Source organism: Equus asinus, chromosome 1 (genome assembly GCF_041296235.1).
Source record: "Equus asinus isolate D_3611 breed Donkey chromosome 1, EquAss-T2T_v2, whole genome shotgun sequence".
NCBI lineage: Eukaryota > Metazoa > Chordata > Mammalia > Perissodactyla > Equidae > Equus > Equus asinus.
In genome coordinates this window covers 129,215,441-129,242,324 of record NC_091790.1, presented here as the reverse complement: position 1 = coordinate 129,242,324, position 26,884 = coordinate 129,215,441, and the positions used below count along the sequence as shown (strand labels likewise).

The 26,884-nt window shown below is 34.6% G+C and overlaps 1 protein-coding gene and 1 non-coding gene across 3 annotated transcripts in view; one reads left to right on the top strand and one right to left on the bottom strand.

The window, feature by feature from the left end:
• Positions 1-26,884, top strand: part of SEMA3D (semaphorin 3D) — a 185,292-nt gene that overhangs the window by 91,926 nt on the left and 66,482 nt on the right. For both annotated transcript variants that reach the window (XM_044768058.2, XM_044768061.2), the window contains exons 4-6: positions 10,858-10,920; positions 19,593-19,712; positions 24,646-24,739. In XM_044768058.2, the coding sequence (XP_044623993.1) occupies positions 10,858-10,920; positions 19,593-19,712; positions 24,646-24,739 (277 nt within the window). The remainder of the gene's footprint in view (positions 1-10,857; positions 10,921-19,592; positions 19,713-24,645; positions 24,740-26,884) is intronic.
• On the bottom strand, positions 4,956-5,061 carry LOC123288361 (U6 spliceosomal RNA). The gene has a single exon (XR_006532038.1). It is a non-coding gene; the product is annotated as a U6 spliceosomal RNA (small nuclear RNA).

The window sequence follows — 26,884 nt, the reverse complement described above, 5'->3', positions numbered from 1 at the left end:
CTCCCTACATGTGTCCCCACTGGGCATGCCATGTGGGGGAGGGCTCCCAAGGAGGGAAATGTTCAGAGGCTTCCTCTCTCTTGTCTCTACCTAGCGTTCCTCCTCTTCTCTAAGCTTGATAAACACAGTGTATGACCCTCTAGAGTCAAATTAGGAAGGAAAAGGAGAGGAGTTCAGAGAAGTGTCTACTCTACTGTTATTGTCAGAGGGACCTCACTTCTCATCTTCCTGGCCTTGTCAGACGCTTAAAAGTGACTTTTCTTTCATAGGCAGCTTTGTGAGTTTTTGGAATTTCCTCTTTCTGGAGTTCTGTCCCTTGCAGTTCTCTGGATAAGAGTGACTGCATTTCTCTTCTGACTAGTATGTTCTGATTCTTTATCCTGAGGCAAATTGCAATTCAGCCAGGTAGGTGTTAATTTGCGAAGTCTTTTCACTCAACCCTCTTGAACAGGATGTCAGGTGACCTCATGCCATCCCATTTTTGAGTGAGCACAGCTCCCATCTGTTCCATGGGAAGCCACCGCGTGTATTTTCCTGGACACTCTGGAAGTTCAGGATGATGCCAATATAGCCTTTGAGCCTGGCCTCTGTTTTCATTGCAGCTTGTCCGTCTCTCTCTGGTCCTTTAGACATTAGTCTACAATGTCCCACAGCTTGCAAGTTCAACAGCAAGTGCTTCTCAAGGTCCCATTAAAGCCTTCCCTGGCACCTACTCCTCACCCTGAGGGTTGTAGGATCCATGATAAAACTGTCTCAGATGAAATATCCTTCTCAAGGGAAAGGAAAACACTTTCTAATAGCTAGTTTCCAACTATTTTATGACTTGAACATGGGTGAAATCATCTAAATGATTCTTGGCCACCTACTTTGAAAATTTTTACATCTTGAGTTAACATCTCATTTTGAATTTTTCCTCAGCTAAAACTTCTCTTTTAATATCTTGGTATACTATCAAAGCCATAAAATGAGCTCTCCAAAGAATGTTATTTTATCTCTAAACGTAATAGGCAAGCTCATTTATATCATTCCTGAAGTATACATATTGGAATCAAATGGGTAACCAAATGGAGAATGTTAAGATTCTTATTAATATTACTTACCTTTTGGATATTAATAACCTCAACCAAAACATTTGCTATTTTACATCTTGTTTCCTATGCTTTTCCATACTATTTCTGCTGGGTTCCAGCAAAGCTAAGCTATAACCAACACTCTAAAAGAGAGAATAGGACATGAATTAATCCATTTTTAAATGATCTTCAAAATTAATTTTCAAGTAGTTTTATGATAATAGGCATCTTTATTCCTTTTCTATTCTTTTTTTTTAATTGAGAAAGATTAACCCTGAACTAACTACAGCCAATCCTCCTCTTTTTGCTGAGGAAGACTGGCCCTGAGCTAACATCTGTGCCCATCTTCCTCTAGTTTATACGTGGGACACCTGCCACAGCATGGCTTGATAAGCGGTGCGTAGGTCTGCGCCCAGGATCCAAACAGGCAAACCCCGGACTGCTGAAGTGGAGCATGCAAACTTAACCACTATGTCACTGGCCTGGGCCCTCTTTATTCCTTTTTATTTAATTAATTAAAATTTCTTTTTTCTCTTGAAACTAATATGTGTCAAAATTATATATTGTATATAAAATGTTCAAAGAATTGCTATGTTAGCTAATCAAAAGTGAAGATCTTTAACTGGGCCCCAACAGCAACCTGTTAGCTAAATTTATGTTATTGAAGACAAAAGAAGTATAAGTTTTCTGTTTAAAGTAATTTACATTTGTTTTTAATGTAAAATATACTAAATGTGTTTGGGGGTAACACAGGAAGTTTTTCTATGGGTTTTAAAATGAGAAAGCAGTGCACCAAAGCAATATATACATTGCATAGCCTACCTAAGATTACTGTGTATTTTTATGGAATAAGCTGAAACAATTTCATTTCACCTTGCTAAAATTTAGGTCCCTGCATTTGCTTAAGAATCTTACTCTGTTGGTTGTTTAACCAAAAATAATCAGAATTATTTTAAGGGAAACATTGGATAAACTTAAAGATGAAACACTTAAGCTAGAACTTGGACACTCTGAGAGGATTGAATTTTCTTTTTTTTTAGCAGATTGTTAATAAGATAATTCGATATTTATAAATGTGACAGATTGTTTTCTTCCACCTAGCAATCATAATGTAATTTTTACATTATTTTTCTCCTTATTTAACATGAAAGCTAGATATGTGATTATGAAAACTAGTCAGATTACTTGAAATTTATCAAACTGTGCCCCTATTTTTAAGCATTTATAAGAGAAGAATAAGTAAGCTAAATGAGTTTGTAATTTTAAATATAATACTTTTCAGTGGAATAGTTAAACACCCTTCTTTGTATAGCATGAAAAAGCACTTTGTTATTTCCCTTTCATTAAAGAAGTCTAAAACAAGAGGGTTTTCATACATGAGGATTCTGTACTTACTTGCTTTATATTGAGTATAAGCAGAAATGCTTTTATAAATCAGAATGACCTTCTGACTCCAGTTCTGTTCACTTACTTCATGGCTGAATAAGACATTTTCATCTAGTGCTTTACCCTGTAAGTCTATTATTTAGGGGGAAGGACTCAGAATAAATAATGTCTCATTTAAAATCAAGTTATTGATAAAAGAAAATTACCAGTCTTTTTATTCTTAGTTAGTACTAGAATTTAAGAAAATATAAACACTTGGAAACCATGTGGACATCCCAGTAAATTAACTTTTGGTATAAGGCACCCTGCTTAGTTTCATGGTGATTAATCTTTTCCTATTGCCTGCAGAACACATGCTGTCTAGTAACCACAGAGGTAAAACAATCGCCCAGTTCATGGATGTGTTGGCTCCCCAACCCGGGTGCTGATGTGCAGGTCCCATCTGCTCACTGTAATGGACTGTCAGGATGTTGTTCAGACTGCTCAGACTCCTGCCAGAACTCCGACAAGAACTCTTTCTCTGTCTCCAATTTTAAGCGAAACTCTGGATCACTTTTCAATAATTACTGAGTGCTTATTATGTGTGTGATACTGTACCAGATGCTAACGAGAGTGGGAAGAAGAAGCAGTGTTGCTTGTCACTCCAGACCAGTGGTCACTAAGCTTCAATGAGTTAAATACTTGTTTAAGAAGATAGTGGAGGCTGTGAGCTCATTCCTTACAAAATTTTGAGAAGATTTGATGAAGAAAAAAGAAAAGATAATATTTATTGTTGCATTATTTTTAAAAATTTGGCGATATTCCTGGGAAACTGTTTTAGCTTGGTCTTCAGAAAAGGCCTTCCTGCAGAGGCGGTATTAAAGTGGACACTTATTTATAAGAAGAGACCATCCAGAGGAGGTCAGGTGTATTCCAGGCAGAACAAGTCCATTTTAAGGATAATACTAAGATAATATTTGAAAGAACAGCATTAGCTGCTAAAGAGCGGTGTAGTACTCATCTGCTACAGAAGGTGGAATTCATCTTCTAATTTCATGCATTTCATTGATCTTTACTGTTAGGAAAAGGTCCCAGGCTAAATTTACTTGCAAAAAGAAAGTGGCAGATGGATGCAATAAACATGAGTGTATTAGAATTCAGAGAGGGTTGCTGGAGAAGGCTCAATGTAAAAGAAATTTTGAACTGAATTCTAGAAAAGGAAAGGAAGAGACACAGACAGTTCTCACCCAAGACTTCACGAAGGAAGCTTGTGGGCAGACCAGACCCAAAACTTGAGAGCTAAACTTCCCAACTGTAACAGTCTCTACCCCAGCCAGTTTCAATTATGCAAGCTTTACTTTCCGTGCTCCTGTCATTATTTTTTAATACTCCATTCTTTGATCTCTGATGTCCTACCTCTTTCTGTCCTTGGAACCCAGAATAGTCATTGCTCCCTCAGTTGTTCAAATACTTGTACCATACGGCATTTAGAACAACATTTCTCCAACTTCTTTACAACCATTCAAAAACTAGAATTCTGTTCATTAATAGAGATGGCCACTTGCATTTTTAGGTCTCTGAATTTTTCTGAGTAATTAGGTTTTATGAACAAGTTCTAACTTCCTCTTGTATATTCCATTCAGTTGTTTTGGTATCTCTGAAATTAGGCCAAAGGACATTTGACTGACCTTGTACTTGCTAACTTGAGTCCATTAAATTGCTTCTCCAAAGATGAAACAAAGAACAGATATAATTATAATTTCCTTAGGATGTTGTTATAAGACCTTATCACTGTTTGAATGTTTCTGTAACTTGCTTAAAATTAAATAATTAAAAATAAGTTGCCTGACATTTTCACCTTACCAAATGATAACTGTTAATGAATTATATAAATTTTGAATGAAACAGTAATTGTTAAGGACATTGCAGTATTTTACTTGTGAGTTCCTCCTGCCTGCTTGTATTCAAAGTGAAGAAAAAATGCTTAAAAAAACAAAGAAATAGGTAGTTTTGGATTTTGGATAGAGATAAGCAAATAAAATCAATTTAAGATAACTAGATTATAGATGGCATATATATATTTTTTTTTTTTTTTTTTTGCTGACGAAGATTACCCATGAGCTAACATCTGTGCCAATCTTCCTCCACTTTATACGTGGGTTGCCTCCACAGCATGGCTGAGGAGTGGTGTAGGTCCACACCTGGGGTCTGAAACCGCGAACCCAGGTTGCCGAATTGGAGAGCACCGAACTTAACCACTACACCACAGGGCCAGCCCCATATGTTGTATTTTTAAATGCATGTGGCTCCTACTATATTTTCATAAGAAAATCAATATTAAATGACTTTTGAAAAATGTGTTTAAAATATAAATTTGTAGCATATGAGCATATATAAAGACACACTGAAGACAATTTTCATTTAATTAGAATGATCTCTTTTCATATTGGTAATCTATATTCTATAACTCTAAAAGAAAAAATACGTACATATTTATTTTTATTCTCCTTGTTTTTTAAAAGAAGTATGGAATGCTTCCCAAATTTGTATGTCTTCCTTGTGCAGGGGCCATGCTAATCTTCTCTATATGATTCAATTTCAATATATGTGCTGCTGAGGTGAGCATTACGTCTATGTTTTTTGAAGTTAATAGTTGATCCTTCCAAGTGTATTATGCAAAAATTAATCCTCTATAAATGGTCAATTTCAACTGCAAAATCTTATGAAAACAATAGGAACATACTACCATGGGTAAGTCAGTAAATTATAGAATATGGTGACTAACTTGTCAGACATACTTGTTTTAAAACATTAATGCATAAATTATCACTTCTAAGTGGAGAAATTTTATAAGTTTATTCTGTTTCCAACAGTAGTTTTCTGTTATCAGCTTGGTTTATAAGATTAGCACTCAAATCAAAGCCAATTTGTAACCCCTAATTGTTTAGCAGTGGTTAATTAATAGTTACACCTTGGATAATTATTTTGAGGGGAATTCTTGGGCCCATCCGGTTCCACAGAAAAGATCTGTTTGATTTCTGATGTCTGCCCTGCACGTGGGTAGAGAGAGCAGCAGTAAGCTTTCTGCATATTTGAGATCCTTGATATCAAAGCTCCAAGGTTCCAATGACTACTGTCCACCAAAATGATAGCCTTAAATCCTGTACCTGGTACGTCATACAGTGTTAGTTAAGAATTAGTGTGCTGTGGGAATATTTCAGGACAATTAAACTATGAGAATTATGCAAGTGGCATCTCTGCTTCTGATATACCTCTTTGATAAGTGAAAGAAAAATATCTGTGGGTAGCTTTCTAAAGGAGTATGCAGCTTTTAGAAACAGAAATATGTATTTTGTCCTCTTAATGCACCTTTTAATATGGCATAATGCTGCATGTGCAAGGGACTAAAGTGTGAGGAAATATATATGTCATTTTATTGCTGACAAATTCAGGAAGCAATGAGAATATTAATAATCACTGCTTCAAAACTGTTCACATTACCTAATGTTCAAGAGAGCTTTTTATAGATATTGTGGACATTGTATTTTTAAGTGTGAGGTGTGCTTCCTGTCTGAGAGTGAGGCAGTCTCAAAGTATACTGACTGAGCTACTGAAATAATCTCAGGATCTCGGGTACCTCTTGGGCTTTTGTATAAACTATGCTGAAACTTGAGACTATATATGAACTGTTACTCTATACCCAATTGGAGTTAATATCTCTCTCTCTTCCTCTAGGTGTCTGTGTGTATCCTTCTCTATTTCTCTCTCTTACTGTTTTTCCCACTCCATAACCATCTACACACACAATTTGACTAGAAAAATATGGAAGTGGTGGAATGCTTTTATATAGATAAGGAGATAGAGATATATGTCATATTATATATGTCACTTGAAAAGATTAATGAAAAACAACATGTTATTTGAACATATTTCTGCAAACCCTATGTAACTATGAAGTGATTTTTTTGTTGTGAATTTTTTTTTGTTTTGCTTTTTTTTTTTTTTTTTGAGGAAGATTAGCCCTGAGCTAACTGCTGCCAATCCTCCTCTTCTTGCTGAGGAACACTGGCCCTGAGCTAACATCCATGCGCATCTTCCTCTACAGCATGACTTTTGCCAAGTGGTGCTATGTCCGCACCCGGGATCTGAACTGGTGAACCCCAGGCCGCCGAGAAGTGGAACGTGCGAACTTAACCACTGCACCACCAGGCCAGCCCCTGCTTTGTTTTGTTTTTAGATTAAATTAAAAGAAATTGTTTCCTTAAATTTTTTCCAACAAGGAATCAAAAGAAATATTAAAAGAAGATAAACCCTTTATTCCAATGACTAGTTTGCAAGGAAAAGAAAACCCCATCATAAATCATAATTAAAATGATATCTTTTAAATATTGGCACAACTACAATGATTTTTCTTCCTTTTAAGTAAATGTTTAGAGTCTGGATGATAATCAGATATCTCCTAGGTGGTTGTTATTAATTCTATTTGTGATTCCTAGATTCTTGACAGCATAGTGTCAAAATAAGCCAATATATGATCTCAATTAATCTTTATTTTTAAGGCTTGAATGTTGCCTTAAGAAGTAAAGTGATACCATCTTAGAATTCCTGTACAATAATAATAATGATCTAAGAAAAAATTCTATTTTTAACAGGTTCTAGACTTATGAAATTGAAGGTGAATGATGAAAAGTGAGATAAAATTTGTGGGGAAAATCTGCTTTATAAACAGAAGTTAGAAGATTTATTCAAGTTGTTTTCTGGAGTCCAGCAAATTCTCAGTGCTTGTATATCTTTGTATCACATTTACCCACTAGTCAAAAACCCGATTCTCTGACTCTTGTAATTTTAGTTTTATTGCTTCATTAACTAGGATGGCACAACTCAATTTACAATTATATGAGTTATAACTAATAACTGAAAATGTCCAACAGAACCATTAAAACATCCTTTAGAGATCTGTATTCCTTTGCAAAAAGAAAAAAGAATCTGCACTTAGTATTTTAGTGTCAAGTCCTTAATACAAAATTAGAGTTGAAACTATTCAGCTAAACTCAACTATTACATTAGAGTTGAAACTCTTAAGAGCAAGTAATTTAAAACAATAGCTCAAAAGTTGGGGCTGGTAGAGACTGTGTATAGCACTCATTGCTCGCTAGTGCTCCTGGAGTATAGTGGCTCCATCCTCTGTGCTCTCTCCTCACTTTCTTTGGATCTCCTGTGGCAATGCAGTTACCCTATCAGTTTACAGAACTATCTTCCTGACTCAAATTTACGTGCCTCAATGGCATACAGAAGGCCCTTCACAATTTGTGTCTATGATTAATGAACATTAACTACTATGTGCTAACTTTGGAACTTTCATTTAGATTTCAAAATTGATATAAGGATTGCTTCCACATTTTTTCAATCTTTAAATAACTCCCTCCTTTTAGAAGCCTCTTTAAATATAGTCAAAATCAATTTTAGAAACATTATTTGTCTCATAATTTGCTTTAACTCAATCACCCAATATACTGGTTTAAGGTAAAAAATAGACCCCTGTGATGATTTTTCCCCTCTTAAGTTTCATTTACTTAATATGAAAGAGTTCTATATTTTCCTTTTTTATATAGTATTAATATCCATAAGATATTCAGGTCTGAATAAATCTATAAATATTTGTTCTAAATTTATTTCTGAAATGTGATTAAATGTAGCATATAAAACAGAAAAGAACAGGATCTGACATATTGAAAAGGCTCAAAGAAACATTAATCTAGACTTGAGACCAAATAAAATGAGCTAAAGATTAAACCAATTGACAGATCATGGACATGCATTCTGGGTACAATTTATTTTCAGTTCAATGATACAAAGTTGTTCTCTGTAAAATCACTATAATATTCAAGAATCAGCAAGTATAGAGTTGCAGTTTTGAAAGATGAAAGAATTCTGGAGATTTGTTGCACAAACTAAATATACTTAACAATATTGAACTGTACCCTTAAAATGGAGAAGATGGTAAATTTCATGTTATGTATATTTTACCACAATTAAAAATAATAAAAAAAGAATCAGCAAAAAAATAGTAAGAGGATGTTTTGAGTTTATAAGCTCAAATATGAAGCAAAGATTCCATAAATTCAAGATGCCATTTTTAAAGGAAGGAAAAAGAACACTCAGTATTTTTTTTTTTTGCTACCAGTGGTTTAAAAAGAAGCCAAAACAAACAAGCAAGCAAAAACAATTTGAAGAAACTTTCAAATTTCCTGCCACCTGCAGTGTTTTATTTTTACTGTTCATTTATTCATTTAAGACTTTGTGATTCTAGCTTGATGACTGACTGTTGTCAGTTGGCCTATGCATGGCCCATTTTGATTTATTTATTTACTAACTTACATTACTTAGTTGTTTGTAATTATGTATTAAAAACCTGAAAATGCACCATCCAGAACAAAAGTTAAGATCTGGTAAATAACTGTTTTTTGCCACCAATTCAACCTTTTCCTTTTTTCTAAATTTGGGTAAACATCTTTCTGTATCCTGTATTCATCACTCTCTTGCATTTCTTTTCACATATTTGTTGCATCTATGTATATACCTAAAATATGCCTGTTTTAGTTGTGTTTAACATTATTCTAGGAGGATCATGCTGTTTGTAATTTGGGGGAATATACTTTTTTCACCTAATAATGAATTGCTAAGATCCATCCATATTGCTCTTCATTCCTGTAGTCCATTCATGTTTTACTGCTGGCTATTATTCAATATTGTGTGAAAATATAATTGCAGTGATTTAAACTATTTCTGAATAAATAGAATCTTTAGGTCCTCATTGTGAACCACAACAAAGTTAGCTTGTCATTTGATCCTACAGCTGGCTCATCCACCCTGCTTATATACACCTTTAGATTGTAATTTGTAGTTTTTTAAAATGGACTCCAGGGGCTGGCCTGGTGGCGCAGCAGTTAACATTTGTACGTTCCACTTTGGCAGCCCAGGATTTGCTGGTTTGAATCCTGGGTGTGGACCTACATACTGCTTATCAAGCCATGCTGTGGCAGGCGTCCCACATATAAAAAAGAGGAAGATGGGCACAGATGTTAGCTCAGGGCCACTCTTCCTCAGCAAAAAGAGGAGGATTGATGGCAGATCTTCCTCAAAAAAAACAAAGTACTCTAAACGAACAACGTTGCTTCATTTAAAAATCTGAATAAGTTCGTTGTATTTATCTACTAAGAGAGTTTGAGTTCTATTCTCTTTTTTTTCCTTATTCGGAGACATAAAACCCTAAAATTCCACTACGAAGATAATATCATATAAACGTTAGTGACATAAATCATTTGTTAATTCCAAATTTGAGAAGTCTCTTTCAGTGTATTCCCTCAGGATATTCTCTTTTTTCCTCACCTATTAGAAGATTTTCTGCTAACATTGGTGAGAAACATAGTAAAAGTTTGTCAGGAACTCTTGGAACGTTATAAGCAACTCAGAGCTTGCTTTTCTTGTTTGGTCTTGCCTATAGCTTAATGGAGAGCATTTCCTTCTCTAAGCTAATGTAGCAGTGTAACTGTTTAAACCTTATGTTGCAAAAACTTCCCGACAGAATTCCAAAAGTGTGTTTAAAAACCAAAACAAAACCTTTGTGATAAATTCAAGATGGTTAAAGCATGATTAATAGCTACCAGTCAAGGAGTTTGCTGCCCTTGTCTTTAATCATTTGCCCAAATAATATTTATTATTCGGTGATTAAGACCCCCCCAGTTCAGGAGACAGATAGACTTTGGGTCATATTTTGGCTCTGCTGCAAACTAGCTTCCTGGCCCTTGACATGTTCTTTAACAACTGTATGAATAACTTTTTGGACCGGAAAATGGGGAGAGTAAGTGCAGCTATCTCATAGTGTCATTATGAGATTTAAGTAAGATAATGCTTATAAAATCAGTGACAGATGATCTGCCCTCCAAACATGTTAAATATTGTCAACAAATCCACACTGGTCTTTGACTTGGAGCAATAACTTCTGCTTATGACAAAGAGCTGTTCCCACACCTCACTGTACATGTTTACAATGTACTACCACTGAGGAAACATAGAGTAAATAGGGTAAATAGAATCTCTTAAGCAAATGCTAATCTGAAATTCTGTTGATATCACAATAAGAATTTATGGCCTTCCCAACATAATTTATCTATTGTTAAATACATTTATAAAGAAATTTGAATATTGACAAATAAAAGTGGATAATTCTGCATAGTTTTTTCTTAGAAACTTTTTAGGATGGCCTAGGAAAATATTTAAATCTCAAAATTCTTACAGTATACCTAACGGCATGTTCTTGGCTTGATATCCACTCTTAAATTTCATGTACTCACTTCCCTAATTAGAATTGTACAGTGTTTTCAGATGTTCAAATTCTAACACACCTTGAAATGTTTTGCAGATATATTGGCCGGCTGCAAAGGAACGAGTGGAATTATGTAAATTAGCTGGGAAAGATGCCAGTGTAAGTATGAGACTTTAAAAAATATCTTTGTTAAACTAGTGTTAATATGATAGTAAATATTTATATTGGGTTTTTTTCAATTGATGGCATTAGTATATTACTTTTAACCACACTAACTTTTTGTGTAAACATTAATATGATGTAAAATATTTCTACCTTGCCAAAGGGAATAACATTGTCAGAAATTTAGAAATGCTATACTTTCTAAAGTGTTAATTTTGAATATTATTTTTTAACAAATCTTAGAAATACATTTAAAATATTAAAAAACAACCATCAGAAAATATTGTGTTTCTAGGATTGTGTATTTTTCATTTATATGTATTTTGTAAGTGTACACAAAATCATCAGTTCTTTTAGCGTTATAAACATTCAGTTGATATTTAGTTTAATTTGGGTTGAAATTAAACTTGCCACATCTGGAAGAATTCTTTGAAAAGTTGAGATTATAGAGATATTAAGAAGGATTGGTTGAAAATGAATGACAACATTCTGGATTAAGAACTAGAAATAATTTACTCTAAAATTTACATAAGCATAATTATATGAAATAACTTATAAAGGATAAATAGTGGGGTCCTAATAGAAGCTTTTAGTTGAAGCTGCCTTAAGGACCAGAGCACACCCTTAGGTAGGTGTGACTACTGTAACTGTCTTCGGGGCATCCCGTCTGGATTGCTTTTGCATCCTGCAGGTTGTCCTGCATGCTCCATAAATTGTGTTTCCTATTTTACCTCCAGCAGCGACTGAAGAGCACTGTGGCTACGACTGCTTCTTCTCCTCATCAAAGTATTCTGATACAGGCCAGATGCTCCATGTTCTGCCCTGACTTCTTGCACAGTGGTGATAGGCAGAATTGCTTTTTTGGCAAAATAAATTACTTCCTGAATATTAACTCAAGATGAAGAGAGGTTCTAACTTTGGATCGAATCATGAACATCTTGAGGCTTCTTTTGCAACATCCTCTAATGTTGCCTCTAACCATAATAACTCAGGAATCTAAAGCTGATCAATGCCTTCATATTTAATAATAACAAATAGTGTGTATCTGAAAGCATAATTAAATTAAAAATTCTCACTTTATCACTGTGATAAAAGTAAAACAACATGACACATGGTGCTTAATGAAGTAAGGGGAAGCTTACAAGACTAAGAATCTGAGACAATAGGTTTGTTTACTCATCTGTTCATTCATTTATTCAACAAATGTTTATTAAAAGCTGAAATATGTGCATAAACATGTGTATGAAATTGATACAGTATCAGCTTTCCTGGAGCTTTCTGTCTAATGAGAGATACAGCTATTACTCAAATGATGAAATACAGTTGGCCTTCCATATCTGTGGGTTCTGCATCCTTGAATTCAACCAACTGAGGCCTACGGTGGTTGTGTCTGTACTGAATATCTGCAGACTTTTTTTCTTGTCATTATTGCCTAAACAATACAGTACACTAACAATTTACATAACATTTACATTGTATTAGGTATCAAAAGTAATCCAGAGATGATTTAAGTGTATGGGAAGGAGACGTGAGTAGCTTATATGCAAATGCTATGCCATTTTATAAGAGACTTGAGCACCTGAAGATTTTGGTATGGGGGGAGAGGGGGTCTTATAACCAGTCCCCACCATGTATACTGAGGGACTACTGTGCATAGTAATGGTAGTGCAAAACAAAATAATCAAAACAAAAGAAAGAAGCTTTTGTTATGCCTGATTTTGTACTCAGTGTTAAATGTGATTTTTTTCAGGAACATTTATGTTAGCAGAAATATATCAGGGAGTGTTAGTATCAAATGCAATAGGAAATAATTTTTACATTTAGTTTTCTAGAAATGAAAGAGATTAAACTATTTTAGAATTTATTCTTCTTCCTTTCATGTCTCTAATCTCTTCACCCTCTTCAATATCCCAACTCTGAGCAGATGCCCAGGTCTGCAAAAGCGTCAATATTTTTTTGATCTCATAGGGAAAAAGATGCTGTGCTTATGAGAGTTTTCAAAATTATTTTGTTGAAAAACAGTAGAAGCATGTCATAAACAGTATGAGCACTTTTACATTTTGTGTTTCACCAGTATAGAGTGTATGATAAGGAGGCAAGTAGGAAAAGGGTATTTTTAATTTACACCGATAAACTAATGCCACTTTTCCTACGGAGTAGATGAGGAGTAAATACTCAAGGTCAAAGAATCAATGAAGTTTCAGTTGTGACAGTGTTCTCATTTCAGTATGTCCACTAATTCCAGTTATATAGTAACTCAGTTGTCTCTATTATTAAGTTAAAGCAAAGGATGATAAACTTTTCTGGAGGCCGTATCCTAGAGCACGTAGGACCCAGTATATGGAACCTGTTCTTCCGCTTCAGTTGTATTTGGGAGCTGGTAATCATCTCTAACCTTTACACATACCTACTACCAAAATAGGATTAGAGGTTTGGGGAGATTTTCTCTTTCTTCTGAGCTCTGTAAAGTTTGATGTTGAACCATGTAGGGATAATGTAAGTCTTTGTCTCTTTTTTAATGTTTCCCTTTAAAATAATATTATATTTTAGAGTTACTAAGAATAGCTAACACTTTTATAGCACTTACCACATTCCAGGAACTATTTTCAATACCTTATATTTCTAATCTCATTTAATCCTTACAACAATACTGTATGCTGTATTTTATTATTATTCCTCATTTTCCAGATAAGAAGACTGAGGCCAGAAAAATTAAATGACTTGCCCAATATCACATATCTAGTAAATAGTGAAGCCAGGAATTGAATCTGGAAGTCTTGCCCACGATCTGTGTTCTTAGACAACACTATAATCTATGCATAAATATCTGAACTGTACATATAAGATCTGAAAACTGTATCCATCAAATCATTTCTCTCTTCAATATCACTGTAACGTAGACCATTATTTTACAGCATTGCATAGATTTTGGCCAACAAAAAACTGAGACAAGTGTGTGGTTTTATTGACATCTTTTACTACTTTTGGCATTACTCTCTCTCCTCCCTTCTCTCTAGTAATTTTTACCTACTTCCCAAGTGTGTGTTTAGGATTAACAAGTGTTTGGAAAGACTGTCCCTTTACACATAGGTACTATATAACTGAAAAATGGTGAATTATTTACCATAATGAAAGTTAGCTAATTGGGGTGGGGAGGGAGCAGACGATGAGGAAACAAAGGAGAACTATTCCGCTTTCTTCAGCACAGTGCCTAGTTCATGCCAAGAACGGAAGAGATGACAGGAAGCTCTTTGGTAGTATTTTGTTTCTTACTTAGAATATTATTCAAAAGAAAGTCACTAAAGAAATATTTTAATCCTGACTCTAAAGAGTAGGGTAAACAGCTCAGTGCAGGCGAAAGAACACACCAAGTGTGGGCAGCGTGGCCTGTCAGTTTAATCATAGAGGAGCACAACTTCGTCAATAGAGACAGTACACAGAGTTAAGGATCTTCCATCTCTAAAGGTCTATGATTACATTCTTTCTTTTCTTTTCTTTGTTTTTTAAAGAAGAACATTTAAAAGCAAAACAAAGTGTTCATTGTAGGAAGTTTGCAAATTATATAGAAGTCATCTGTAAATATCTCCTCCCCCATGGACATTACCCAGAGATAGCTTGTGACATTTTGATGTTTATTCTATCTTATCTATTTACTATTTTTCAGAATGAAATCATTGTATACATAGTCCCTTAAAACATTTTTTTTCACTTTGCAGACTGCTATGAGCAGTTTCCCATGTCATTAAATTCCTTTTTATAACACTACTTTTAATAGCTACACTGCATTCCTTTATATATTATTTCATCAATCCCCTATTGTTAGAAGTTTGATATGTATCCAGTTTTTATTGTTGTAGATGATGCTGCACATGAAAAACCTTATATATAAATATTTTGAACATCTATGATTATTGAGTAGAATTACCGGTCAAAGGATATAAAATTTTTTACACACATTGAAAAATTGTCCTCCAGAAAATTTATGCCTGCCATGCTTTATAACCAACAGTGCATGCTCATGAGAGGGTATATTTCCTCATGTCCTTGGTAATATTGGACAGAGCGTATAGTTAAGATTTAATACTAATACATAAATGAATAAAATAAATATATTTAATCTCTGCCAACAAAGAGAAAATTATTTTTGTTGTTTTAGTTTGAATTCTTTCATTTGTGTAAAGACTAAATATTTTATGTGGCTGTAAATTTAGGATTTATTTTTTGGAATGACAGATCCCTACAATTTGTTTATTTTTAAATTTTAGTGTTTGCCTTTTCCTTACTGATTATTTACAGATTATATATATGTATAAAGTATATTTATATGTAAAATATTATTACTTTGTGATCCATTCAAGTAAAAAATATTCTTTCTCAGTTATCCTATGTGATATATAGATTTTTAAATATTTAAATAGGCATATCTCTCATTTTTTTAAAAAAGTGTTTTCCTTTGCCCTTTTACCACAACTGGCTTTTTTGCTCTGTAGAAATCTCCACTGTTAGATCTTCCATTTTTAAGAGAAAAATGTGATATTTGGATTTTCATGTATTTGAAGTGTTGACAACTTATCAAAATATTTTCAACTTTATAAGACCTAGACAGATATCTCTGCAGACTGGATCCTATCTGAAGTCTGCAAGACAAACCTAACATGTAACACAATGACATGCATGTGGTGAGTGATCAAAAAATGTTGGATGATCACAATATTATGCAAAATAAACTAAAAATAAAAACAGACAAGATTTCTAAACTATGAGTGTCTTTCCATATATAACCTAAATAAATTAAAATTGCAGTTGAAAGTCATTTATCAGAAATATGTAGAAAGCTGATTGGATTTAATTGAACTATATGTAAGTCTGTGAGAATTACAAGTACTCTGTTTTGCTAATCTTTTTCCAGGTACTAGGGAGAACTAAAATTCCAACTGTTAATACATAGACTAATATATATTTGTGTTTTCTCCAAGTATTAATTCAGTTTTATATTTGTTTTATTTATTTAATTATATATACATGTATGGATGCATAGACGTAAAATATTAAAACAAGTAATGTTACTTGAGAGAATTGAAAAGTTGATGCTTGTTTCTAAATCTCTCTCTCTCTCTTTCTCTCTCTCTGTTCCAGTCGGGGAGATGGCTGGGGGGGAAGGAGGAGTAGGTAGGAAGAATAGGGAAGGAAGGAGAAATTCGGTACTTTTCGGAAGTTGAGTATATTACTTGCCGAATTGAATTTTTTGGTCACATACAGCAACCCTTGCCATTGTGGGCAATAGCTGACAAATTAGCCAGCTTTCAGGGAAAGTTTAAATAACTGCTTCTCAAAGTAATCTTTCTTCATGCCTCACAGAATTAAGCTACCATTAATCCATGAAGGTCGCTAAGTGAATTAAATCAAGTTAATTATTGCCCATGCTATTTAAGCAAAACTTTGAAACTTTGTGCATTAAAAGAAAATGATACAATCTTTGGGTCTTAAAAAATAAGTTATCAATTAAATGAAAAATCATTGTAAAGTTTTTGCATTGTATTGCATCGTATGTTTAGCTGAAATGTCCACGCCAGTCCAAATTTAAAATAAGAGACCTTATCTTTTAGAATCTCTGTTCCCAGCTTCTTTCCTTCAGACAACCAGTGCCTTTTCATTGCCTCCATGCTGCTTAGTGAACTACCCTCCCTCAACTTCACTACAGAAAACTTTGAGCAGAACTGACTTTTTTATAAACTGTGTCAGATAATGCAGAACTTATCCATCTATTGTTCTCTTCCATGTCAGCCCAATCTGAGAGAAGGGAGGAATTTCATAAATAAATCCTTGGTAATGTCTTACCAAGTCAGAAACTAGCATAAAAGGTTACTTTCCAGGGATGGCTGCATTTTAATAAAGTACTCCTAGAAAAGTTAAAAGATGTGAAATGTTTTAGGTAGTTTCAGAGCTTTTTTTAAAGTTTGTTAAAATTATATCTCCTGTGTGTATAAAACTTCCCCCTGGTCCTTATTTGCCTTTTTAGACAGTGCTGTAATTCTTCATCATCCCTAGTCTTTCTGGCTCCATAATTTATAATCTGGAAAGGGAGTTGCTTTATTTCTTTATACAAAGATTTATTTCACAATCTTGTAAAATTACTGTCTTAGTCGGGTTGGGCTGCTGTAACAAAATACCTTAAACTAGGTGGTTTAAACAACAGACATTCACTTCTCACAGGAGGCTGGGAAGTCCAAAATCAAGTCTCATGCAATATTCAGATGATTATTTGGTTCCTGGTGAGAATTCTCTTCCTGGCTTGGAGATGGCCATCTTCCTTTTGTATCTTCATGTGGCAGAGAGACTGAGACAGCAAGCCCATGGTCTCTTCTTATAAAGGCACTAATCCCATGATGAGGATCCCAGTCTCAAGACATCTTCTAAAGCTGATTACTTCCCAAAGGCCTCACCTCCTATTACACTGAGGGGTTAAGGTTTCAAACTGTGAATTTTGGGAAGACATAAATGTGAAATCCATAAAAATTATCCTCTAAATTCTATGACAATTTTACAATGGTAAAACTGAGATTTTGAAAAATGATGAAATAACTAGAAATGAGTCAATCCCATCTCATTCCAGCTAAATAATTCTACTCTTCTCTTCCGTGTGTGTTGTTCCTTGTGTAGATCTCACCCTTGCATAAATCTCTTCATGGGGGAAAGACAAAGAAATAAAAGTCCTTTCAGTGAGCATGAGTGGGCAAAATAAAGGCTGAAGACTATTAAAACCTCTTACCCTAGCAATGAGGCTAGCATTATAATTCATCTGATGATCATGTAGTAGTTTCTTACAGTGCTTTTGTGCAAATAGAAGATAAGTTCTCTTCATCAGACACCTTGATGGAAGGGTAGAAAGCTGACATAATATGATTTTGTTAAACAGGACTATCTGCCAGAAAATTGTCTTAATGAATATAAAATTTTTCTTTCATGGGAATCTACATATAATAAATATAGGAGAACATATACTAAACATATGAAAATATTCCGGATAATAAAGATGTCTGTAGTGTGATTTGCACATCCTTAGATAGGGTCTTTTTTGTAGCATGCAACCCAAGCAACTATATGTGGTGGCCCTCTTCCTGTTGGAGAGTGCTGAATCTTCCTACCTGATAAGGAAACATCCTTTATTTGCATGGCTAACTGAGGGACAGATATTGTCCTTTCGTATGGTCTTAGGCAACTGCTTTGTTTATAAGGAAGCAGAGAGCAGAAGACTCAATGAGTTCATTGTAACATTCTTTGTGGTAGAATGTGCACTTTTTATTAACTGGAATCTACAACTTCTTGAGACATAAAATTGCCAGGCTCACTGGACAAAGGAAGAACTAGATACAGGTCATAGCTATTCACTATAAAATCAGAACAGCCACTGGGATATTGGTATTTTGTATAGGACAAAATCAGTGTAAGTAATAAACAATTATTAAATGTAATGTTATTTAATGTAATCCATATAACAATTATAAGAAGCCTATCAGTTGTTATCTGTCTTTTAAAACTTTTACTTAATTTTAAGAACCACCTTATCAGTTAAGTCATTGTCTTTTTTTTTTTTTTTTTAATATATTCCTTCTAACAACAACAGTGACCAAGGGGTCAATACCTGACTAGTGAGGAACCCACGGCCATTCAGACAGGGAGAAACTGGACTTTTTCAATGATTCCCGGTGGTTTCATAGGTTTTCAACTTGCTTAGTGAACACCTGCTATCCCCTGGGTAGGGTTAATCTAGAATAAAAGTATGCTACAGCCTAATGTTCCTCGGGGGTCTTTGGGTCCAGGAATATGAAGCCATGGTTAAGAAATTGTTTCCAATAATTATGTTAATGATAAGGAATCACTTACAGGGGATAAATGGAAAATAATCTAACAAGAATGACTACCCTGAAATATTGAGAGTCACTATTTACAAGTAACTGGGGGACAGAAAATAATTAAGTTACAAAGATAGTGAGGATGTAAAGAAATATTTTTAGGCCTAAGCATATACAAAACAAGCAAAAATGTAAAACACTTCAAATATTTGACGTGGTGTTAAAAAATATTCATGGGAAAAACAGAGAGATTCTTGGAATAAGCAGAATTAAGCTGAATCTTAAAGGTTCTAACATTGAAAATGAAATAACGTGGTAGGATATTATGGCCAATAAGAATAGAATACATTTATAGGAATACACATCCGTGTCCAGTGTTTTGTTCAGTGTAGCTGAGACAGTTGATGTTGCAAACAGTAGAATCTACATGGGATGGACAATGTAGGAACATCAGAACACGATGGGTTTTGTTCTCTAGGTAATTCTTGAAAGAAAGTAGGTATAGCTCATTCATATTCTGTATATATCCATTCTCTAGGCCCCATTGAGTACCACTAGAGGGATGTGCATTCTAGCACTCTGATTAGTTAAAAACATTTAAAACTTCAAAAAGCTTCAAAGTTATTCATTTAAGCTACAGTTTCTAATTTGTTTTGTCTCCTTTGCTAAGTCAGGTGTTTAAATATTTCTCATAAATTTTTTTCATTTTAGTTCTGTTTTTTGATGACTTATCTCCTTGGAAAACAGGTGGTATGAACGATAATCTTTCAAAAACCTGAATTATGTGATAATGCTTTTATTTTTTATGCCCAATAGACAGAATGTGCAAATTTCATCCGAGTACTTCAACCCTATAACAAAACTCATGTTTATGTGTGTGGAACTGGAGCATTTCATCCAGTATGTGGATATATTGATCTTGGAGTCTACAAGGAGGTAATATAATGAAATAGCATGAAAACAATTTATCATAACACCTTGTTACTTAATGTCTATGATATAAAACAGGCAGATTTGAATATAAAGATTGAATCGTTTAGTTTTTGAACTGTATAAGAACTCATGTTCCCAATTGCTTTATGGATTGTCATTTTGATTATACACTTTATATACCTAATAAAAAATCTTTCTTTAAAAGTTTTCTTAACGGGATGATCAAAATTAATAGTGTAAAATGTTGAAAGTACTTAATTTCTATGGGCTCTATGTGTGTCTTTATTTTCTCTTGAGTTTCCTTTATAAGTAGATCTATAAGGTATGTTGCTATTGGTAAAAATACATTTCCCATAAGACCTTGCAATGTAATTGTATCTGACAAATAATTTCATTTTTCCCACCTAACAAATTTGACCTGTTACCTACATTTACAATAGTGGACACTAAGTACAGAGAATTTTAAAGATTTTCTTAAAATTGTATAGATAATCATTAGCACACTGAACTCATTGTTTCTGCCAGACCAAATTTACATAGTAGAAATAAAGGATGTGTTACTTAGGAGAAATGTATTCCAGCTTTCAATGCATTTTAATAAATGAGAAACAGGCAGATATTAGTAATTTAATTAGTAACTCAGTCATTAGAGTGCTTTTTTTGTGCCATAGACTCTGCGGCCACTTTACACGGATTGTTTCTTGGGAATTTCACAGCACTCTTAATGGAGTTAGTATCTTTATAACTCCCAATTTACAAGTTAGTAGAAATTGAGTCTCAATGAAATTAAATAACATGCCTAAAATCACCCAACTAATAAATGGCGTTGCTAGGAATTGAACCAAAGCAATCTATATCTAGAGCAAGCATGCCCAACTGAGCTTTAGAGTATGTACTCTAAAGTGGTTCTCTGTTTGGGTTGATGGGTTGCACTGTCATCCTTATGTTTGTGTATGTACTTCTTGTGAATAACCACACATATTTGCAGGATAATTGGCTGCATGTTTGAAAGTAAAGTCTGTGCTTATGGAACAGGTTTATTTACATTGATTTAACTGATTCATGCAGAAATCAAACCCACAACTGTGGCTGGATTAATTTTCCTCTCTAACCAACTTGTCTAGCCAGCCCAGACTCAACTCTTTGAAAATAACGCAACTGTGATAGTCAAATCTCTGAACCACTAGGACACTTGGCAACTTGAATCCATCATTCTTTGTTGCTGGTATAATATTCTCTTGCCAAGCTTTGATGAAGGGTAATATAAAACAGTAGCTCATAGCATAGGGTGTAATTATGAGATAGTCCCACATCTTGGATGTGTTTTGAGGCCTAAGGCTAAAGGCCAACTCTCAACCTGCTAAGGGATGCAAGTAGTGTTCTTCAGCTCCCAAAATTCACAAGTTCTGAAAGGGAATTAGATGGAGCTAATTACTTAGCTTGGGACTGTCAAGAAGCCCTGGGGCAGTCAAATTTCCAAGTTCTGTATATAAGAGAATTATGGGTGAACAGGGGTATTGAGCTTCATGAGTTTTCCGCTGGTCAGGAGTACAGCTAATTGTATGTCAGCCCTGATTGAAGATTGTTAACTTTTTAAATGAATTGTTAGTCCCAGGAATTCCTTGTCCTTCCAGAGGGAATTTAGAAGGCCCATTTTCAATACATAAGGCTGCTCCTAAGGTGGCTGGGAAGAAGGAACAGCAATATATAAAAGGGATGGAGGAGAGAAGTGTGGGATGTCCCCTTTCTGGGAACTTCTGTTCACTGTGGCTGAGACAATAGGGAGAAAGAAGAAAAAGCTAAAATGAATCCCAGATTTGTGTCTTTGGCAGTGAGTTGGAGAGTGGTGTTATTTATTGAGGTAAGAACGGGAACAAGTTTGTGAGGAAAATGGTGAGTTAGTGTTGTACATTCTGCATTCGAGAAATGTTCAGTAGGTTACACCAAGTGGGCAGTTGGATTTGGTTTTCAGGACAGAAGTCAGGGCTTCTGTCAACAACTAATACTTTGAGCATGGGGAGCCAGAGTTTGAATGATGGCCCCAGTCATTTACCAGCTCTGTGGTCTCATGCACACTGCATAAACTTTCTAAGCTTCTTTAATTCAGCAAAATGATGAAGATAATAGTAACTACCTCACAGAGTTATTTTGAGGATACAAAGAGAAACTGATTGTATAGGCTTTGGCATAGCACTTGCTTCATTACAGTCACTTAATATTTAGCCATACTAGGCAACAAGGAACACAGAAAGGTAAAGAGGCAAAGGTAAAGTATAAAGGTAAACCCTATATAAAAATAATGTCTGCAATATATGTATGTGTATATATATATGTGTGTGTATGTATACACACACACACACACTCTGCAATACTGAGAGTGCCCGCTAGTTCAATAATTAGATCGGAAGCATGCTCTTTCCTCTGGGGTCTCCTCTCTGCTGCTGCAAATCTCGTCTTTCAGTGGGGATGCTATTAGTAATAACTTTGCCTAGTTGTTGTGATGATTAAGTGTTTCCTATCATTCTTATCCTCTTATCTCTTTAACAGTATTTTCTGTGTGCAGCTTAGGTGCTTTTTTGCATAATTAATCAGGAATTTAGTGGGAAAAATCTTATAAAATTGAAGTCTCAAAAGTTAGAATGTTACGTAATTCATTTTTTCTCAGGAAGTCCATTTAACCAGCCATCATTTTTTTACATCATTTTCTTGTTAGTGTCCTTGACTCTGGCTTAAGGAAACTTGCTTTGCCTGCTATCTTCGTTCTCCGGGAGATTATAAGGCAGACCTTCTCCTCAGCCTCCACAAATGCCAATTTTTTTTTTTTAAAGATTTTACTTTTTCCTTTTTCTCCCCAAAGCCCCCCAGTACATAGGTGTATATTCTTCGTTGTGGGTCCTTCTAGTTGTGGCATGTGGGACGCTGCCCCAGCGTGGCTTGACGAGCAGTGCAATGTCCGCACCCAGGATTCGAACCAACGAAACACTGGGCCGCCTGCAGCGGAGTGCGCAAACTCAACCACTCGGCCACGGGGCCAGCCCCCACAAATGCCAATTTTATTGGGTTATCTTAAGAATTTAACGAAATGTTGCATTTTGAAAACAGAAGTCTGTACAATTATAAGGTTTTATTTAGTACTTTGCATCAACTATGACATTCTCCCAGATATTTTCTTGTCTTTTCTTTTTTAGCTTTTTACCATAATCTTCTGGAGCACTAGGATTCAGTTTACTTTTTCCCTTTACAATGTTCCATTATAGGCTTTAGAGTCCACAGTTCTGTTTGACCTGTGGAGAATAATGTGCCCTTCATGATATTTGAAGATACTTAGGGGCCACTATCTACAGGTGTATTTTCCTGACATATCTCTAGCCCCAACACAGTTGGGAAGCAAGCCCTAAATGTGTTCTCACTGGGCTTCTTTTCATGCCTAGGCTCCACTATCACAACGTGCCATTAGCTAACCTGTTCTAACTAAACATATTTGGGCTTGATCATTTTACGTGGTCATAGTGCATCTATAAATTGATTTCAACACATTTTTAAATCCATAAGTTTGAAATTCTGAGACTAGATTAGTTAAGAACATGAACTTAGGAGACAGCCCTGAGTCCAAGCTATGGTTTTGCTTCTTAGTAGCTATGTGATGCTTAACAAGGTACTTAACCCCTTCTATCCCCAATATTGCTCTTCTAAAGCTCAAATTCTTAAAGTGGCTACATCTTTAGGTTTATGGTGAGGATTCAGTGAGACAATGTACATAAACTTCCTGGCCCATGGTTAGTACTAGTTAACTGCTAGGTACCAGTACTGTTAGTATTAAAGTGCCTTTACTTAAAACTATGAAATAGCAGTTGTTAATCATGTTATATAAATTGCTATATTATTATTTTTTAATAAGGCAGTAGTTACTATTGGTCCTGTTCAAAAGAAAAAGATCTGAAATGACAACATAATACAACAAATGGTCCAATTTCCTCTATGCCTTTTGCTTCATTGCTTGCTTTCTAGATAAGTAGCACTGAATGGTTCTTTCTTGTTACATGTCCTCTGACAAAACTTTGTAGATATGCCATCTAGAGAGAATATCTGAAATGCCTAATTTCTCTAACTAGTGCATATGCAGGGTGAGTCATCAGCCTTTTTGCTGGATGGTGGTGTTATCATTGTTATGAAATCCTCAAGCTCATGGAGCCATATTCATTATACATTCATATTTTTCTTGGAAAGTGCAACTTAAGATGTTATTTTTTCCTGAATATTAAAAGTCTGTCCGTGTCATTCTGTCTGTGGCCACTACTGTAAAAATAGATGTTTCAGCCAAAATAACTATGTGGCTTTAATGTGTTCAGTGTTTTCATAATAGTGAAAATACTACAACAGGATTTTTTTTTGCCCGCATATATCAACAGCTCCGAGAATGAACTGCCTGCCTTAGAGCACTTTTATATCACTAAAATTACAAAATATCATAAGGCTCAAATAATTTGGTATAGTTGCAGGTGCTTAAGTAAATAGACCACAATAGTTGTGAAAGTATAATTATTATTATAGTTAATTTATTTCTTAGATGAGGAAATTGGCTTGTGAGGCTCAATATATTAGTTATTAGGCTTAAGAAATATGTATGCTTGATTTTTTTTTTATAATGATAGTGGTCCAGACTAAATGAATTGATGAATATATTACTACTTTCAATTGAAAAATTCGTTCAGTATTATCATTACTACTTTGGGCAGATAGAGATCAAAACATGGGAATTGAGTCTTGCCAGAAATAATATTTGCTAGAGCATTATGGAGCACAGCATGATGCACCTGCTATATGCTCAGTCAGTGTTTGTTGAATTAAGGAGTTAGAATTTAGTTCTTGTCTCCTATGTTCTTTCTGATCCTGATATTTTTAAAAATCTCACTTATGTTAATATTTCTCATAACAGGAAGTTATGTTCAAACTAGACACACATATTTTGGAGTCTGGCAGACTGAAATGTCCTTTTGATCCTCAGCAGCCTTTTGCTTCAGTAATGACAGGTAAGATCTATGACAGGCAGCTCTTGCTTTTAGGTGGTTTTCTAAAAAGGTATGTGTAGATTAAACCACATTCTTTTATTGAGTTAAAGATTATTTTGGATTAATCTTCCACTGGCTATTTGATTATAGTATTCTAGTGCCAAATCTCTCTATATTTAGTATCCTTATCAATAAAGTGAGTCCCCATCAATCCTTAATGTCTGCTCAGTTGCTGCTTTTTAAATAAACTTCTGGTTGAATTCTTTTTAGATACAAATGACACATGCTCACTTGTTCTATAATTTTACATTGAGATGTCTCAGATTGTTTTTATATTAAGCTATGTCCCTATTTGGCTCTCTATGGAAGTTAAATTTAGCAATTCCTTAAAATTAATATGTTACAAAATATATTGAAGATTTGAGTGGAAAGATTCATAATAAGGCATAGTAGATAAATAATTAAAACAAATGAATCAACTATTGAATACAGATAATAGAATTTTATAATACTTTTCCCCAAATTTCTCCATAACCTGATTATGTTAATGGAAATGTGAGATTTTTGCTAGCCCATTCAGACTTCTCTTGCTTTGTGTACATCTTAAATTCTCTTATGAGGTGACTATCCTGTTTAAAGAAAGCAGTACTGTGTGGTCTGAAGTGTGTTCTGAGGAATGTCAGCATGACCTCTGAATTTCAGCCATTATAAGAACTCCTTTTGTCTTGGTTTGGTTCATGACTTTAGTCTCTTTTTATTTAACCTGTCTATCAAATGTTTGAATAGATAAGAATGAAGCACCATGGCATTTTAATTTCCACTTGGTGAGAACTAGTGATCTTCCTTTGAAGTGAGGGAGTGTGTGTTTTTGTGTGTTTTGAAAATTATATGACTAATGTTCAGTCATTATCCTCAGAAAATGAGATAGATGATTTGTGATTGTGATCTGTCAGGTGGGGTTGACCACCCTTAATAAAAAACAGTACATTGCGGGCTTTGATGACCCTTCTTAGGAATCCCTAAGTAATTTAAAAACAAAGAAGACAATTTTAAAACCTAGATATACAGTTCCAACATTTAGTTTGAAACATACCATTTTTTTCTGACAAAACGTTCAAGTATCAGCAATTTTATATCTTTCAAACTAATGGCTTGTTTCCTTTACTCTTGCCAAATTTGTTTCGTAATGTCTTTGTTGATGTTATTTTTGTTCTTCTATTTTTTTTAAATTTGCCCCACAATACAATGTTGCCATTTACCATATATTTTCAGGAAATGCTTTAAGAGATGGAAGCAGTATTATATCTACATTCACTTTACATAACTGGATTTGTGTTTTGTTTCATTTGTGTTTTTTTCTTTTTTCCTTTGGAAGTTGACTGTTGTCATTATTTAGGTTGGTTGTCTCAATAGTTCAGTAAAAGGCTTTTTTAGATGGATATAATCAAGGGAAACTATCTGAATCACTTATACAAAGGCAAAATTTTAAAGATACATTTCTGAGGAAAATCAAATTTCAGTGTTAAAACAGTGTTTCCATTTTTCTTATATTTAGACATCGAAAACATCTAAATGCCCTGCAGAAATTAGCCGTTTCTTATTTTGGTCTATTAAGTGCAAACCAAAGTAGCTGACTATAAAGATTTCTTGAAATAGAGTCTTAGCTCTCAAGGGGCAACATATTCTACTGTAGGGACAGCATTCTTCCTGCCCTCACCCCCCACAAAGTGCTGACTAACAGTAGGGAACATTGACCCCTGCTCTCCTCTTTTTCTCCCCCCAATCCATTTCTGCCTTCATCCCCTCTACTCTCCCTTCCCTTTCTTCTCCTTCTCCTCCCCTTCTTCTTCTGTCTTTCTCACCCTCCTTTCTCTCTCTGCCTCCTTCTCGTTCTCCTGCCTCCTTTCTCCTCTCCTCTTCTCTTCTCAGCTCTTCTTTCTCTCTTTCTTTCTCTCAAAACATGGCTATGCACTTTACATAAATAAGGAGACAAAGAAGTTTGGTATGCAGTAATGGCAACATCCTTCCCTTTTCAGGAATTTCTGTTTATCAGAACTATTAGAGACATGATTAGCTACAAGGAATGCAACATGTTATAATTACAAAGAATGACTTCAGTGCTGAAAGCTCCCTTTCAGCAGAGGTTAGGCAAAGAAAAGTTGTGGT